The sequence below is a fragment of the Lissotriton vulgaris genome, chromosome 12, assembly GCF_964263255.1.
Source record: "Lissotriton vulgaris chromosome 12, aLisVul1.2, whole genome shotgun sequence".
NCBI lineage: Eukaryota > Metazoa > Chordata > Amphibia > Caudata > Salamandridae > Lissotriton > Lissotriton vulgaris.
The window spans coordinates 793793531-793813057 of NC_141700.1; the positions used below are offsets into that span (position 1 = coordinate 793793531).

The 19527-nt window shown below is 42.8% G+C and overlaps 1 protein-coding gene across 2 annotated transcripts in view; it reads left to right on the plus strand.

Moving 5' to 3' along the window:
- Window positions 1–19527, plus strand: part of TSC22D4 (TSC22 domain family member 4) — a 364865-nt gene that overhangs the window by 205856 nt on the left and 139482 nt on the right. For both annotated transcript variants that reach the window (XM_086946196.1, XM_086946197.1), the window contains exon 3: window positions 15427–15596. In XM_086946196.1, the coding sequence (XP_086802322.1) occupies window positions 15427–15596 (170 nt within the window). The remainder of the gene's footprint in view (window positions 1–15426; window positions 15597–19527) is intronic.

Below are 19527 nucleotides of genomic sequence, written 5' to 3' on the forward strand. Positions count from 1 at the left end.
TTTTAGTGATACTTTTCTTCGTCTGTTTGCAATTGCCATTGTAATTGAGGATGATACGAGTGACATTGTCATCCTCCATTGTGTCATCATCTTTCCTTTGGTTGGTGAGTAGGTCCTTACGTTCTACTAGTTTCACCCTGTTAATGGCTCGTTTGATAACCCATTTAGGGTATCCTCTGACTGTGAACCTTTCTACCATTGTTGATTCTTCCCTCTCGTAATCATCAATGGTGCTGCAGTTGCGTTTCGCCCTGAGTAGCTCCCCGTAAGGGATACTCCACTTCAGGGGTTCAGGATGGCTGCTCAATGCGTGCAGTAAGGTGTTACCTGCTGTTGCTTTACGAAACAGTACAGTTTTCAGTTTGTTATCCTGAACTTTCACCTTAGTGTCCAAATACTCAATCTCTGTGTTACTAATATTGCTTGTGAGAGTGATGTTGTTGCTGTTGGTATTCAGTTTGGAGACGAATTTGGTAGCCATGTCTTTACTGCCCTTCCAGATAAGAAAAATGTCATCTATGTATCTTAACCACATAGTCACATTTTGAAACTCTTCTTGCAGATCTGGTCTGTGTCTGATGTCCGCCTCCCATGCGCCCAATAACAGATTGGCAAAGCTTGGGGCAAAACATGTGCCCATCGCTGTGACATGCATTTGGACATAAATGTCATCATTGAACAGAAAAAAGTTGTTAACTAGGCAGTGCCTCATCATGTCCAATATCATGGTAGTGTGTCCAAGGTACTTGATGTTGCGAGTTTTCAAGAATCTGGCGCATGCCTCAATCCCTTGCGTGTGTTCTATTGAGGTATATAATGAGCTAACATCAAGCGTTATAAGCAGTAGATTACTTTCCCACTTGACGTCCTTGATTTTATCCAGGAAGTCTTTGGTGTCATGTACATATGTGGGTAGGTTCCTGACATATTCCTGCAAAAAATAATCCACGTATCTGGAGATGTTTTCCAGAACACTTCCTCTGGACGAAATAATGGGTCTGCCTGGGGGATTATGTTTACATTTGTGTACCTTTGGAAGCAAATATAGTATTGGGAGGATGGGATAGTCCCGTTTAAGATAACAATATTCCTCCCACTCAATCCAACCTTTATCCTTCCAATCTGACAGTTTGTCCCAGATTGTGGTGATACTCAAATTATATTCCACTCTATTACTCTTTTTGTAGGTTTTTTCATCTTTAAGTTGTCTCAGTGCTTCCCCTATGTACATGGCTTTAGGCAGGATGACAATATTGCCACCCGTGTCCGCAGGGCGAATGACAATACTGTTGTCCTCCGTTAATTCCTTCATGGCTGATTTTTCTGCTGATGTTAAATTGTGTTTGAAACTTTTCATTTTTCTCGGCCAATTCTGGCTCCTGTATTGGAGAAGTTCTTTGCCCACTATTTCTTGAAAAGTATCAATATTGTCATGGTATAATTTGGGGGTAAAGGTGGATCGGGGTTTAAATTTACTCCTGGTATTGCTATTGTGTTGTATCTCAAGCGCTTCTAAGATACGTTTGGCTTCCAGGCTTATCTCATGCTCATCCATTTCATTGTTAATCTCGTCCAATGCCATTAGATTGTCTATATCCCCAATGATCAGATTGTCCTCCACCTCTCTAGGGTTACTTATGCAATCATTCCTGCTTCTAGCCGGTTTCAATGCAGCCATTTCTTAAGTTTAAGTTTACGACAAAACTTAAATAAATCAATCTTGTCGTCCACATAATTCATGGGTACTGAGGGACAGAAGGAAAGACCTAAGCAAAGAGTACGTTTGTCTTTCATGTTAATGTCTCGTGAGGAAAGGTTAATAATAGAGCAATTTACCTGGTCTTCATCCATCATTAGAATTTCTTGTTTTGGCCCTTCTTGTTTCCCACTTGGCCTCGTGCTCTGTTTCCTCAACTGTTTATATTTCTTCCTCTTCTTGTCCTGGTACCGCTTGGCCTTCCTCTTACGGGTGATGGGGTTTGCTGGTTCTTGGCCTGAAGTCGTGCAGAAGCCCTGGTTGCTTGTCGGCTCTGATTCATGAGCCGATACATCTCTAAAAAATTCGGTTTTGTCTTCTGAGTTGTGCCTTCTGCGGCCATTCCACTACAGGAGATGGTAGTGCTGTTGGTGGAATCCGAGTTATCTGTGAGGGATGTACTGGTATACTCGTCATCCTTGTCTGCTTCCTCATTCCCAGCTTCATTGTTACTGTCTTTTTGCTGAATCGCATCGTATAGATGATCATACTTTTTAGCATGTGTCAGTATTCTCCCTGACTCATAGTCGCCACAGTCCCTGTGGAGCTTATATTGTTTTCTTCTTTTGATGTCATCTTCCAATGTCGTAAGTCTTATTTTCATCTCACTGATGTATTCAACAATGACTTCTTGATCATGATGTTTGTTCAGTTCGTCTGCAATTTCTTCAATCTCCTTTTTGATTTTCATTCTATCCGCCCAGGCATATTTTACCAGGATCTGCATCATGACTTTGGAACTCTGTGCAGAATTTGCAGCCCAGTCATTCATCATTTGGGGATCCCGGGATTCATATGAGGGGGTGATGTAGATACGTTAGCCTCTCGGCACCATATTTTTTTCCAGGTAGTCCTCCAGAGAAGTGGCTTCCCACCACTTAGAAACCTCATGCTTATGGAGTTTCTCGTACTTCCTAAGTAGGTCCATAATCGGTTTGTTCGCCCTTACAGGTATTGTTGTGGATACGCCTGTGCCTGGCGCCCTGGCGAACAACGAGAGTGCAGCTTCCCTTCTCTCTTTCTCTTCCTCCATTTTTGGAACCTGGGATTGAACCTTCAATCCCTTGGCAGGCACAGCAGTGATAGTGTGGAAATTGCACCACTCCGCAATACTAGGAGTTCCCCCTCGTCATCAACAGGATCAGGTATTTGTCCGTGAATTCGCAGTATTGCAACAATAGATACCAGCCCAACCCTTGTGTTTGCTGGCGAGACTGAAATCCTGTTGCCGCGTCGGGTACCAGAGTCAGGACTCCTGTAGTTTCAAATCACTCAGTCCTTGGCTCGTGCTACTTGCATTGTGAATACAACACAAATGGTCTCGTTGTGGCTATGATGACTGCGTGGATACCCTCCGTACTATAAGTCCAAAGATCACCTCAGTGGGGTATCCCTCGTCATGTGGGGGTGGCGCGCTGCCGGTGAGGCATCCGGTAATCAATATGTAGTCCAAAGCGGCGTTCCAAGCGTGCACTCAGGTACAACAATGATCCACACTTACACTGCAGGTCTGTCAAAAAGGTAGGGTTTATTCACGCCATAAGCCCTACGTGACGCGTTTCGCACTCCATGAGTGCTTGTTCACACAATAGTACTCTGAAAGTTTGCTGTTTTTACCGTGTGTACACATGTAAACATAAACAACGGACTAACATACCTAAAGTTGTAATTAAAGGCGCCATATTGTAGTTAGTCAGGCATGGTAACAATGTATCAGGTATGTACAGGTATTCACAAACATTAATCACTCACATTAATTATCTGTCAAAGTCTGTTGATGAAAACAATAAATAAACGATTTGTACACATCCCAAGTATTGATTAAATCATACGATATGAACCTTGTTAATAACGGTAATGGAATGGCATGGTACCGTGTACATACGCCGTGTCTACGTGTTGTGTACTGGCTGTGATAGTTAAAAATAAAGCTATCATAAGCCGGCGTTAGTTACTGGTCACGTGCCTTGCTCCTCCAATCATGGTCACAAGAGCTAGTTACTATGGTAACACGGGACCGGCATTGGAATACGTAGCGGTTGCCATAGTAGCGCAATACGCCACAATATGCATAGGCAAATTGGCAGAGTATACTGTATGTCTGTGACTGCCTCGTTTGCACCCTAAGGGTAGAGTCAGCCCTAATGCGTGTCAGTTCCCTGGTTAGTGGGAGAGGGAAATGTTAAATGGTATCGCCTTGTGTCAGGAGTGCACACTGTATGATATCCCCTGGTTAGTGGGAAAAGGGTATGTAAATGTGTCACAGTGTAATACCCTGGATAGTGGGTCTAACTGAAGACTGCCAGTATACAAATCGTAATCCAATAAATAATGTATTGTTACTAAACATACACATGATGTAAAAGGGGCAAATTCGAGTACTAAGTTATAGAACAGCCAAGAAGAACCCATGTTCCAAGTTACAAATAATAAAAGTCAAGGTGCACTGTGATTCGATACAAAATAACAAGAAGAGACATATTTGGAGCGAAGAATGGAGAAGGCCAACGTTGAAAGGAATAGGGTGCAGATGTCGCAAGCCTGAGTCCCTCCCTTTCAACCTGTTGGAAAAAGCATATAAAAGCGGATATAACTATACACTTGACGTGGAATCAACTACAATCATTCACCATGTAAATGTACATTGTATTCCTCATCGAGGTTGTGTCCTTTCGGAAAACGGGTGCAGAGACCTATAATATGTCTCGACTCTCGCCAGTAGGTATATATAGTTAGGATTTTTTTGAATAGGGATTTCTGAAAATTCTATGTTGAATAACTTTGGCGTTGAAGGACGGAATTGGCTGAAATTTTCCGTAAAATGGCACATTTTGTTTCTGAGCGTCCCCTGAAAGTTTGGGGTTGTTTGTGAAGGGGGGGGCGAGAAAAAAGGGGGGTCCCAAAACGTGTTTTTATCATTGAGTTTTCCATAGGGCGGTTGGACTCACTTTTAGCTCGAACGGCTGAATGGATTTCTATGGAACTTGGCAAAATTGTTGGGACTGGTAGCCCGATGTGCCTTTGCTAGGTCTCAAGATATGTGCAATAGTGGATTTTGAGTCATTTAGGTTCAAAAAAATATATATATCTGTAAGCGCGCCACGGTACGCGCACCGGGGAGCGCTCTGGGCGCGGTACGCGACTTGCGCGCGGAAAGCTGATTGGCTCCCCGGTGTCTGTAAACATTCTTGTGTCTCGGTAGGATCGAGACACCAGAGGTGGCCAAAACAAAGGGGGAAATGACCATAAGGGGGCAGAGTAGAACCCTGACCCCCTAGGTTTGATGTGGGGGCTTTAAAAGGGCCCCGCGGGGCAAACAAAAAAAAATAGTTTTTTTGCGGGGGAGCGCCCGGTACGCGCACCGGGAAGCGGTCCGGGGAGCGTAATATGGGGAAAAAAGAATGATAGCATTTTCAAATATTGTATGTTTATTGATTGTTCTTTTTGTTGTTTTTTTTTTTTTTATTTACGTAGCAACATGTAGGTACCAATGCAGAGTCTAAAAATAAATAAACACCGTCTCCTTTGTAGATATCTTGCAAGTTGTTTCAGAAGTTATTGTGGTATATGGAATTCCTACCATAGTCTGTCAGGAAAGCAGAAACAATATGGAGGCAGGAGATGATAAAGAGATGTTAAATACACATTGGAGATAATATAGTTGGAGAAAGGAAGTAACTATGAGCAAACCTACTATGTAACACAAAAAAGTTGCACAGTATATTTTAAGTCTCATTTTTTATTATATCTTTTTGGGTACTATTTCATAATTTTCAAATAAAAAAGAATCATGTCTCAAACAATTTTAACTTTTAAAATTTAAATTTATTGTTCAGATTTTTCAAAATCTAAAAGAATTTGTAACATCAATTAATCAGGTATGTCCTCTTTTTCATTCCATGATTCATATTCTTCTACACATTCAATTAATTCTTCGTCTAATGTGTCATCCAAAAATGTCAATTTCATCATTTTCTTCATTTGGATTGTTTTCAAATCTTAATTTGAAAGGAAATATTATTTTCTTTCTGTTGTGCTTCCATTTTCTTGCTGTAAATTGCATAAAAAATAAATATATCAGTAGAGATAGGTTGCTGTTGGGTTAAAGTTCAGACAGGTACTTGTGAGTTTTTAACAGTGAAGTTATCTTTGGGCACTGTATGGATTCAGGCAGGAAGTAGAACTATTAAAAAGTGCCTGTGATGAAGACTAAGTAAATTCAAAATTATACCATAGAAGCCTAACTCAATCCATAATTATAACAGAGAAGCATATCTCAATCTCTAACTCTTACAGAGGGACAGTATATAACTATCTGAAAACGTTTTCACAAATTACCATAACATAGTTCTCATTTCAAAATTTTTAAATAACTTCTTACCTTTCAAAAAGAAGTTTAAGTTGTCAGTGAAAATGCTCTTCAAATGTACTTCAGGAAGTAGTAGTCAAAATGGCTGTGTTTCTCTCTCTTTCTTTATATATATTCATGTACATAACCAATCAAATGTCATGATATAATAGTAGAAAATGAAAGTAACATTTTAATTGGTTGTCAATTCTAACACTTCATATGTGTTTTTGTCATGTAATTTACCTCAGGATATTTAGTCAGGCCTATAGCATAAATGTCTCAATGGAATTCCATCAAATTTGGGTAAATGGTAGGGACTGCTATGTAGTAGGGCCTATTATATATTTGATGAAAGTGTCTCAAGTGGTTTTTCTGTAAATTACTTTCCCACCTTTTTTTATCGAGCGCTTACCGGTTCGCGCACCGGTACGCGTACCGGCAGCGTTACGGGAGTCCCCATTTTGTGTTTTTGTAGAATTGAGACACAAAATGGAGGGCAAACAATGTTCGGAATGGGTAGAAGGGGGCAGGGTAGACACTTCCTGACCCTTTAGGTTTTCTGAGGGGGGCTTAGGACGCTCAAATAGGCACAAAAAAAAAAAATCGCGTGGAGAGCGCCCGGTACCCGCACCGGTAAGCGTACCGGGGAGCGTACTTTGGTGAAAAATAGTGAAAAAACGTAGAAAAAGATAAATGTTTAGAATGATCAGAGGTAGGGTAGCTCTGAAAAGAGCTATTGGGTTCTGTGGCTGATTTAGGTACCTTCAAGTAGGTTACAATGCACAGTCTTAAATTCAGGAGGAATATTCTATTCCCCTCATCTGACAAGTGCACACCATCTCCTCTGTAGATGTCTGGCATGTTGAAACGCACGTTATTGTTGATTATTGAACCCATTCCATAGTCTCTCATGTAAGCAGAAACCGATTTATTCACATGTTTCCGTGATTTCTCAAATTGTGGACAAAATTGGTTGGACCAGTTTCATTTCTGTCTTTGGCATATATTGGAATATACCAAGGAATTTTGGGGAAAAAGTGTCATCAATTGATGAAAGGTGTCCTTTAAAAGCATTTCCAGACCAACCCCAGTCATAGTGCCCAAATCATTTCCACCACAGTGCACTATTAAGAGGTCAGGGTTTGGCAGATGCATAAAAAATTATATTAAAAACATATAAAATATATTTTTCATTTAAAAGAATAATACATTTTACAGCTTTTGATATTTGCTATTAAAAAACCATTGAAATTCACTGAAAAAACCATAGGTTATAGACCATATATAGTTAGGAATTAGCATTTACAAAACCTTGAAAATTCACTGAAAAAACCATAGGTTATAGACCATATATAGTTAGGGATTAGCATTTAAAAAACCTTATTTTACTCACACAAAACCATTGAAATTTGCATATATAGTTAGTTGCACTAACTATATATCGCGCACCCGCAATCCACTGCTGATGATGTCACATATTACATCATTCATGACATGGTCAGTGACATCACTGATGACATCACTGATGACAACTCAAATGACATCACTGACAACATCATTCATGTGTTAATACGATGAACCTCTACAGACTCTAACCTTAGATACACTCAGTGTAAACAGACACTCACAGATTGTCATTCATCCATGGTGTTACTCATACACCTAGTCAGTCATGCAAAGAATCAATCACACCTCCATTTCCTCAACTATACAGTTATACACACCTTACTTATTGAAACATATTCTAACACATATTTACTCTCTTATACAATCACTGATACAAGTTTTCAATGATCCATGCAGCCACTCACACATTCACTGGCTCTTAAACACAGTAATTTATATATGTCAACTCTCACATGTACTGTGTTTTACATATGTACTTACTTTGACATGTAGCACTGAGATATCAATTCACTCACCAATACACCAATGCACACAGTCAACCACCCATACAGCTGTTTCCACATGCAGTTTTGAACCCATACATCTAGTGAATCAACTGTTCACACATCTATGCAAAGAGTCGCACACCTCCCAGCCACCCACAGACACACACTCACTCTCCCATACAAATACTTGGGCAACCAATCAATTACCCATATAGTTACTCATATAGCTATTGATCAACACATGCAGCAGTTTACAGAACAACAGACATAATGATGCATAAATTAAGACAGTTTAGTCACTAACCCATGCACTCAGTGAGACACATTTAATCACTCTCTCATACAGTCAGTCATGCACCTACTAAATCCTTCATCCAGACACTTATACATCCACTCATTCTTCAATATGTAAGACATATTTTAAATTTACAGAAACATACAGTCACTGGATGTTGTCATCAGTGATGTCACTGACCATGTCATGAATCATGTAATATGTGACATCATCAGCAGTGGATTGCGGGTGTGCGATATATAGTTAGTGCAACTAACTATATATGCGAATTTCAATGGTTTTGTGTGAGTAAAATAAGGTTTCTTAAATGCTAATCCCTAACTATATATGGTCTATAACCTATGGTTTTTTCAGTGAATTTTCAAGGTTTTGTAAATGCTAATTCCTAACTATATATGGTCTATAACCTATGGTTTTTTCAGTGAATATATATATATATATATATATATATATATATATATATTCAGCGCAAACTCCAAAAGCAGCCACTACTGGTTCTTGTGAGAATCAGAACCCTCCAGGCAATAAGGAGACGGACCACGAACTGGATACACAGATGATTTATTGTTCAAGGGTTGAAAACAGCGAGGGCAAGACGCGTTTCGGGCTTCCAAAGCCCTTGTTCACATTATATAATATATTTTCACTGAAAAACCACAGGTTTCAGGGACATTATAGTTAGAAATTAGCATTTAAAAAACCTTAGAAATGTATGGAAAAAACTCTAACAGGTTAGAGGGACTTTATAGTTAGGCTGAAATTTCACTCGTACCAAACCTTTGAAATTCAGCTCGCGCCCGCAATGCACTGCTTATGACATTGTCAGTGACATCACTCATGACATCTCAAATAACATCACTCATGACATCAGTGATGACATCACCCACAGCATCTCTGATGAACCCACTGGCACCCCTGTAGAATCTTTTATACACCCATTGCCATTCCCACACAACCATTCACAAATCCATCCACAGAGCCATACCAGTACTTACACACCCACTCACTGATCCATTGATCCACACACACATCCACTTGCTTATCTATACTGCCACTCATAGACCCACTCATTCACTAATACAGCCATTGACATATCCACTCGTACAGCAATACAGACTATCACACACTGAGTGAGTAACCCATGGAACTTCTCACATACCTAGACACTCATCCATACAGTCAGTCATTCAGCCATTTACTCACCCAAACAGTTACACACCCACCCACTTACTCATAAAAATAGTAATGCATTCTAACTCAGCTATACAGTCACTGGCAGAAGCATGCACTCATCCATGTAGCCACTCTCCCATTCACTCACTCATGCATACAGTCACTTGTATAACCCGTCACTTATGTATACTGCCTTTCACATACTCAGTTACTCACCCATACTGATACATGCACCCAATCACCGACACAGTCATACAGACACTCACTCACCCATACATCTTCTCACACACGCAACAGTACCCCATACAGCCACTAATTCACTCACTCACTGATCCATACAGGCAGTTACATATCTTCTCACCCACAAACACAGACATCCAGACAACCATAGACATAGGCACACAACCAATCAATCACCCATTATGCAATTCACATACCACGAACATACTTATACACCCACTTAGACATTAACTGACAGACCGATGCACACATTCACATAACCAGTCACTCACCTATACATTCACTGAGACACCTAATCATTCACTTATACAGTCAGTCACACACCCATTGCGTCATCCATACACTCATTCATACATCCCCGGATTCAACAATACACCTTGCCATATATATTTAGCACTCAGAAACACTCACAGTCACTGGATGATATCACACTGATGTCATGAGTGAAGTCATTTGAGATGTCATCAGTGAAGTCATTTGAGATGTCATCAGTGATGTCATCAGTAATGTCACTGATCATGTCATGCGGGGGCACAAGTTATAGTTAGCTAATCTAACTATAACAGCTGAATTTCTCTGGTTTTGTACGAGTGAAATGTCAGCCTAACTATAACGTCCCTGTAACCTGTGTTTTTTTCCATGAATTTCTAAGGATTTTAAAATCCTAATTTCTAATTATAGTGTCCCTGAAACCTGTGTTTTTCAGTGAATTTCTATGTTGTTTTAACTAGCAGTCACGTTTGCAGACTGGTGGAGAAAGGGGGCTGGGACTCCAACCCCTGCTCAGGAATTCCACAGCGTAGGAAGTACAGGAGGTACCAGGAGGGCTTCTTGGCCCACAAGGTCCCTCAGGGGTAAAGTGGACTTCATTCTCCAACCAACAGTGCGCCAGGAGGCGCGTTTGCAGAGTGGTGGAAAAGGGGGGCGTGGCCTCCAAAAACCTCTTAGCAATCCCACTGTGTGGAACTAACTGGAGGTAACAGGAGGGGTAGTTGGTCCCCAAGGATGTCCCTGGGGGCCAACTACTCCTATTACCGCCAGTAAGTACCGCACAGCAGGAATGCTGAATTCTACTTGGCCATGCCCTTTTTGTCCACCAATCTGCAAACATGCTTCCTGGCTCGTTCTTGGTTAGGGGATGCTATTGGGGGTCCTTAGGTGTCATCTAGCCTAAGTGTTTCCTCCAGTAAGCCCCACACAGTGGGATTGCTGAGAGGCGGTCGCAGACCATGCCCCCATTCTCCACCACTCTGCAAAAATGCCTCCTGTTGTGATCTTGGTTGGGGGATGAAGCCCCCTTGCCTATTGAGGGTCCCTGGGGGCCAACTAGCCCTTCTGTTACCTTCAGTGAGCTCCACACAGCTAGACTGCTGAGAGGTGGTCAGAGGCCACCCCCCTTTCTACACCACTCTACAAAAGCGCCTCCTGGTGCACATCTGCTTTGGGGATGAAGTCTACTTTAGTCCTCAGGACACAAGGGGACCTCATCGCCCCACCAGCAGTGTGCCAAGAGGTGTGTTTGCAGAGTGGTGTAAAAAGGAACGTGGTCTCCGAAAACCTCTTATTAATCCCACTGTGTGGGGCTTACTGAAGATAACAGGTGGGCTAGTTGGCCCTTAAAGACCCTCAGCATCAAAGGGGACTTCATCCCCCAACCCACAGCGTGCCGGGGGTGCATTTGCAGAGTAGTGCGGAGAGGGGGCGGGACCTCGGGTGAGTTGCCAGCTTCTGTTTTGTTTTCCTATTTTAGGAAGGGGGGCTGTGTGACCCCCCTTCCCATGAGACTTTTTGGGCCCTGGCCCATTTAAAATGTAAAACAAAACAGGAAGGGGGCTACGCGGCACCCCTCCAGAGGCTTATTTCTGCACCGGTGACCCCATCCCCCAGGGCTGGGCTATTTTAAATTTTTTTTTAAGGAAGGGGGGGGGGTGCTTGGCCAACCTCCCCTGGGCCAGTTTTGGCCCGGGGACCCCATCTCCCATGGCCTGCTCTTTATTTTATTTTATTTTTAATTTTTGGAGGGAGAGGCACTTGGCCCTCCTCCTGAGGCCAATATCGCTCTGGGGACCCCATCCCCTGGGGCATGGCCACATCCTCTTTTTTTTTTTTTAAATAAATAAAAATTAGTAGGCATGGCGGGAGCACTGCTCCCTTTGATATTTGGGGGGAGGGGCACGCCTTTTTTTAGAATTCTAATCTACTTTAGCAATCAAATTCTGCTTTCCTATAGAAAAAGCGTGCTGCATAGATTTACACAATGTCCCTATTGTGTATAACTTACATCGAAAACACACAAGTGAAACCACTTGATCTATGCGCACTGTTGCTCTAACTCATTTGAGTAACAATAATTTTACATAAACATAAACATCATGATGAAAATAATCATGAACAACTCGAGTGACAATTTTAAATCATAAGCAAGTACTTTATACTTATTTTTAAGCTTATTTTTAAATCAAGAAATAATAATGACATCATTACAATGCGTAAATCACATTTATATTTCATGGCATTTGAAGTTCCACAACATATTTTCCTTGAATTGACGAGCCCCCGGGCAATTCAAGAAAAATATGTTGCGAAACTTCAAATGTCATAAAATATAAATGTGATTTACGCATTGTAATGATGTAATTATTATTTCTTGATTTAAAAATAAGCTTAAAAATAAGTATAAAGTACTTGCTTATGATTTAACATTGTCACTCGAGTTGTTCATGATTATTTTCATCATGATGTTTATGTTTATGTAAAATTATTGTTACTCAAATGAGTTAGAGCAACAGTGCGCATAGATCAAGTGGGAGCACTGCTCCCGCCATGCCATAGCAAACTGCAGTGTCCCGGGGTGGGCATGCCAGGACATTGCTGGAGCAGGCCTTAGGGGGTGGCGGTCCCCAGGGCCGTGTAGGGTTCTGGAGGAGGGCTGCACAGACCCCCTCTCATCTTCTCTTTAGCTCCGGGGAGGTAGTGGTCACTGGGGCCAGGGGGTTGCAACGGACCCCCGTCTTTATTTATTTTGTGCCCTTGGGAGTTGGCGGTCAACGGGGCTGCGAGAGGGGGCTGGAGCCATCCCACGCCTGTTGAAATCTTGCCCCGGGGAGGTGGTGGGGCCCATGGCCACACACTTTACAACAATTGAGCCCCAGGGAGATGGCGGACCCAGGAATCCGTAGGGGGGCTGTAGCCCCCCAACGGATCTTTTTAATGTAGCCCCGGTGAAGTGGCCCCCTCTGCATTTAAAAAAATAGCCCCAGGGAGGTGGCGGGCCCCAGGGTTGCGGGGCCCCGCATCTGTTTAGATAATTGCCCCCGGGACCTGGCCCACCCGGGGGCTTAAAAAAAAGGAAGCACGCGTGCCCATTCTTTGTTTTGTTTTTTAAATTTATGCTGGATTCGCATACCCAGTGCGAATCCCGCTCAAAATCAAAAAAATAATGCTTTTTTGGGCCTTCGGGGTCCCTGTGGGACCCACTGAGCAGGCAAAGGGGGTCAGGATGTTTCTGCCTTGCCCCCTTGTCTTTATTTGCAATATTTTGAACCATTTTCCTTGTGACTCGGTTCACCCGAGTCACAAGATGGCTGCCAACACTTCCTGGTTGGAACTGTTGGCAGCCAATCAGATTGCAGGCTCGAGATCGGGCGGGTTAGTGGATCCTCCACTGCCATATTTGTATATCTGAGAAATGTGTACATTTTTCAGGAAATGCTGAACGGATTTACACCATTTAACAAAAAGAGTGCTTTCAGAACCAAGAGCTATCTTTTTGCCAAATTTAGTGTAAATCTGTTCAGCGGTTCGGGCTGTAGCTTTTTCTAAAGTTTCCTATGGAAATTAACATGGAGAAAACGCGTTTTGGGACCCCGTTTTTTCCGGCCCCCGCTTGACGAATCACCCCGAAACTTTTAACACAGAAGCTGAAGTGAGTGGGCCATTAGTTTTAAAAATTACGCGAAGATTTGTCAAACAGCACCAAAGATATTGGTAAAAGACAAAAATGCTTTTTGAATAGAGACAAGGTCCTAAGTATAACTACCTACTGGCGACCGACAGTAGGTAATACATATATGATCAACTTTATAATTAGATATATATGAATCTGCTCAGCAAAACTTTTAAACACAATCTGTAGGCACTGGGTGTCTTTATATGTTATCATTTAGGAATCATGCATACATAGTGGCATTCTTTGATGTATATGTATATGTACATCTAAAGACAGATTATTGTTTCTGATTAGGATCTTCCTTGTTTTACTGATTAAATATATAATTAATATTTTTATATTTGTATAATAAAGGGTGTGATTAAAGTCATATATATTTCTTTGTTGTATTTCATTTTGCCTTATTTTTTAGTATGAGGTGTGAATGTGAGGGGTGTATGGTGGAATGATCTGAACAGCAGGGAAAGTTGACACTTACTAAAGGGAGCTATTGTGATTTGGATAACCCTCTCTCCTTGGTTTGGGCAGTTCTCTCACTCACTTTGTTGGAACAAACAGCATCCACTTGCTGGTTGGCAGACCACTGCAAGGGTTTGTCGTCCTCTGTCTGAGAGAAGGTCACGCAAGTCTGGCGTTGAAATCGTCTCCAGATGTTGGCCAAGGCACCTCATCAGGCTTCTTTCTGTAAGGGAAGGATATCCCTGGAATAATCTAGACATTCTAGAGTAGAAATCTAGCTAGGAAGCGACTGAGCGCTCTAGGACGCGCTCGGGAGATAGTAGGGAAGCTTGGAGACCCCGTTCACAGTCTTTGGAGTGTGAAGAGCCTAGCCAGCTTGGGAAGCAAGGACCGCCCTCCATCAACATGTGGTGAGGCCTCTTGAAAGTGGGTGTTTACCCTGCTGGCCTTTATGCCAGAGCCTCCTGGGGCGGTCAGGGCACTGTGTTCAAAGTTCTATGTATTGTCTTTAAGACCACACAGGACATAGGACCAGGATTTTTAAAACAGAATTTGATATTCTACGTTCCATCCCGCAATCTTCGCTCATCCTCTTCAAATGATCTTGTTGTTCCCAGGGTCAAAAAATGCTCCTGGGGGGAAGAAGTTTTTTATTGGGCGCAACTAGGTTGTGGAACTCTCTCCCAATAAAACTGAAACAGGAGAAAAATCTGTTAGCTTTCAGGAAGGCGCTAAAGACCTGGTTGTTTAGTCTTTAACCCCTTGCCTGCTGAGGACGGAACCGCTCCGTCATCAGCTGGGGTGGCGCTGTGCTGATGACGGAGCGGTTCCGTCATGGCCTGCTCGGAGCGCCTGCGCGGCGCGAATTCCGCGCCTGCGCTGAGCGTTCCATTGAGCGGGGCGGGCCATGACGGAACCGCTCCGTCATAAGCACAGCGCCACCGACGCTGGTGACGGAGCGGTTCCGTCACTAGCATGCGGCCGCCGCGCGGCCGCCCCGCCCCCTTAGCACTGCGGTGGAATAGCCACCGCAGTGAAGGGGTTAAAGTCTCTGCAAACTTCTTATTCGAAATCCAGCCTCAATGAGCAAGCGCCTTGACACCCTTGGGTCATTATTCGTGCTCAACAAATCACTGTTTCGTTTCATTTCATTTCATGTTGTTATGATTCAATTACCCCCTTACTGCATGATATTTACATTTATTCCCCATTGAGCTAATGACTGAGATCAACAGCGTGTTTAACTAGGGATGGACAATAACCAATATTTTTATTTTTTTTTTCCCCTCTTCCTGCCACCCCTTTCTTTAGGCCCCGCCACGACATTCCCGCTCGCGGTCGCCCTCCCCATCCAGGCGGAGGTTTCGGGACAGCAGCCCCAGCAGCGCTATCTCGGATCCCCTTGGCATGCACTCGGTCCGCCTCGGCCTGGCCCGCTCCATGTTCTCTATGAGCTCCTCACCGGACAGCGACGACGAGAGGTAGGTGTCAGGGCGGGGCCCTGGCCGTGCATGTGATTGTGTCGAACCCACTGGAGGGAGGTGGGAGGAACTTCCTGCTCTGGCTTACCAGGATGCGCTGGCTGCTGCCACTCCAGAGATGGGAGGGCTTTAAATATTACATTTAACTCTTGATGTTTCAGCCGCAGTTTTTGGAATATGCTTATTTCTGGTTTCAGGAATCATCCCGTCTTGTACATATGTTTCATAATACTCCAAATCCAGTCATTATGGACACTCTTTACTGCAATTGACTTTTCTGTGATAGCCTAATGCATTCTGGGTGCTGTAGTCTTGTTTTGCTTGCACTGATCTAATTAGAGAAACACACCTGAAATCAATGATTTGTTGATGAAAATGTCCAGACTGGAGCCAGTCTCTATAATTTTTTTTGTCATCAGTGATGTCACTGACCAGGTCATGAATGATGTAATATGTGACATCATCAGCAGTGGATTGCGGGTGCGCGAAATATAGTTAGTACAACTAACTATATAGGAGCCATTTCAATGGTTTTGTATGAGTGAAATGTCCAGCTAACTATAACACCCCTAAAACTTATAGTTTTTTGAGTGAATTTTAAAGGTTTTTTAAATGCTAATTTCTAACTATATAGGGCCTGAAACCTATGGTTTTTTCATTGAATATATATATACATACATATATAAACATATATAATCTGCATATCTATATAAATACAAATATAAATGCATGCATACATATATGCATGTTATTTACATGAAAGTTTTAAAAACACTAATAAAAGCAAACCTAAAAAGCCACCTCATTACAAACAGAATGGCTTTCACTTAAACGAGGGTGAGATCTATTGCATTTTCAATGCTTGTTTACTTTGGTTCCATCAAGAAGGCATCCAGATATGTCACACATTTGCCATAAATTCTGAATGTTAGCACTCTAGTTGCTCATTAGATCACTGTAGTAAAGCTACTGCTCACCAGGGAAGTCTGCTGCTGGTGTTCAAAGTGCATGTTTCAGTCTGCATGTCGGAATTTTTTTTAATGAAATAGAAGAGGATTTGAGAAGTCACTCAAAATGTGCCCTAATTTTACTTTCTGAAGCACTAATCATACTTTTTATGGCAAAATGACCCCCCCTCATTGTGTTCCTTTTTAAATTAAATGTTTTCAGACTTACCACTTCATTCCAATCAAGATGGCTTCTGGTGTGCCATACTTTTGTCATAAGTAAGACTGTTAGCGCTCTAGTTGTTCTTTAGAACACTCTGGGACATTCTGTCATTGGGCTATACTTGGGCTACATCTAGGTGATATTTGGGATACATTTGGGCTCTTTTGGGCTCTTTTGTTTCTGGTGGCCATCTTGGGAGACTGCATGTCAGAATTTTTTATGAAATAGAAGAGGATTTGAGAAGTCACTCAAAATGTGCCCTAATTTTTCTTTCTGCAGCACTAATCATACTTTCTATGGCAAAATATACCCCCTAATTGTGTTCCTTTTTAAATTAAATGTTTTAAGAGTTACCACTTTATTCCAATCAAGATGGATTCAGGTGTGCCATACCTTTGTAATAAGTAGGACTGATAGCGCTCTAGTTGTTCTTTAGAACACTCTGGGACATTCTGTCATTGGGCTATACTTAGGCTACATCTGGGTGATATTTGGGCTACATTTGGGCTCTTTTGTCTCTGGTGGCCATCTTGGGAGACTGCGTGTCAGAATTTTTTAATGAAATAGAAGAGGATCAAAAATTAGCTAGCATTCGCGCCAAGAATTTTCAATTCTATTAAGGACACGGAGGCGAGAATTATGCTTCTCTTTCATTTACTGTAAAACTCACAGCAGCCAATAAACATACAGTTTATCAAGTTAAACTACATTAACCATCATGCTTGGCCCAAGCCACGCCTCCTTAGCCCTACAAGAGCCCTGGTAATAGTCCCAGCTTCCTCTTTCTTTGCACGAACATGCAACATAAGTTCAGTATAAAAGTCTTAACAAACTCCAACGTGGAATAACTCGGAATCACTTCCAACTTCAGAAAATCTCCGACTGGAGGAAATAGAGGATGGCGTCCCATCTGCAGTCTTCCATAGAAGAGGGATCACTCTTTTTTCTTGTCAGAACCTAGAAGAAAGATAAAAGAACCCATAATGTCTGTATAAACAGGAGCAATCATAACAACGGGTGGGTAAGCATGATCATAACATGACATAGCCGGGTGGGATAATCCTCGCCTCCGTGTCCTTAATAGAATTGAAAATTCTTGGCGCGAATGCTAGCTAATTTTTGATTCTATTACAGGACCGGAGGCTTCAGATTATGCTTAGTTCAACGCTGAATCAAATACCACAGAAGAAATGTCACCCACCGGCTTATAGTAAAAATGTTTAAATGTCGACTCAGACGACCAATCAGCACAGTGCATAATATCCTGAATATTCGCTCCTAACAAGTATGACTTCGAAGCCATAGCACCCCTCACAGAGTGCGCCCCAAACAGTTGAACATCAACCCCCGACTCTTTCATTACAAACTTAAGCCATCTGGCAATGGTGGCAGAGGACACAGGTTTAAACTGTTTCTGAACTGCAATCAACAATTGCGTTACACCAGTCGGTCTCAGGGAACGAGTACACTCCTCGTAAGCTTTCAAGCATTGGACAACACAGAGTTTAGCATTACTATGAAAGGCATTATATTCAATCATCCTAGACATAGTTTTTGTGCGGCCTGTAATAGTAAAGGAAACTCCCTCCGGAGTAAATACTCTACCTGCAAGGTCCAGTGCCCGCACGTCCGAAGATCTCCTGCACGATGACAAACATAAAAGCATAGCGAGTTTGGCTGATAACTGTTTCCTAGAAAGCGAATCGTTAGAGGGCCAGCTATCAAATAGCTTGATGACCAAAGAAACATCCCAAAGCCCCGAATATTTGGGCTTGGGAGGATTCGCAGCCCAAATCCCTTTGAGGAGTCTGCACACATAAGGATGAACTCCTACCGGTTTCCAGTCAATGTAGGAATGACCCGCCGAAATAGCCGATCGGAAATTGTTCACCGATCTATAGGCTAAACCGCTCGTCGCCTTTTCAGTCAGAAAATTCACGACGTGTGAAAGGTCTGCCCCCACGGGATCCAGGTCCCGTTCCACGCACCAACGTAACCACCCCTTCCAGGCCGAAGAGTATCGCTTTCGCGTGGAAGGGGCCCAAGCCTGCTTGATGAATTCATTAGCCGCTCCTGAAACTCCAGGCAAACTCCATTGTTGCCTGAAAGCCTCCATGCCATCAGCATTAGACGCTGAGACAAGATCAACGGATGCTGCTCCTGCAGAGGACCCAGGAGCAGGGACTCCGACCAGGGCAACATCCGTGGAAGGTCGCAGCACATCCCCAACAAGGTCGGGAACCACGGTTGCTACTTCCATAGAGGTGTCATTAAGATCACCTCCGCCTTCTGCTTGAGAATGTATGACGCTACTCGTGGAATGAGTAGAAAGGGGGGGAACGCATAGTTCACTGCCCCCGTCCAATCCTGCAGAAATGCATCCGTCGCTGCCGCCGCTGGGTCCGGCCTCCAGCTGAAGAACTTGGGCAGTTGGCTGTTGAGCCTGGATGCAAACAAGTCGATCTGGCAAGGACCCCAAAGGTCCTGTAGCCAGAGAAACATCCGGGGAAGCAGCCTCCAATCGCTGTAATCCCTTAGATGTCTCGAATTCCAGTCCGCCACTACATTGGACTGTCCCGGTATGTATTCTGCAATAACCGTGATCTGACGGCTGAGGCAGTATCGCCAAAATTCCTTGGCTACCTGTACTAGCATGGACGATCTTGTCCCTCCTAACTTGTTTATATAGCGAACCGCCGAGACGTTGTCCATTCTGAGGAGAATGCAACAAGACGTCTGATGCGGCGAGAGAGTTCTGATA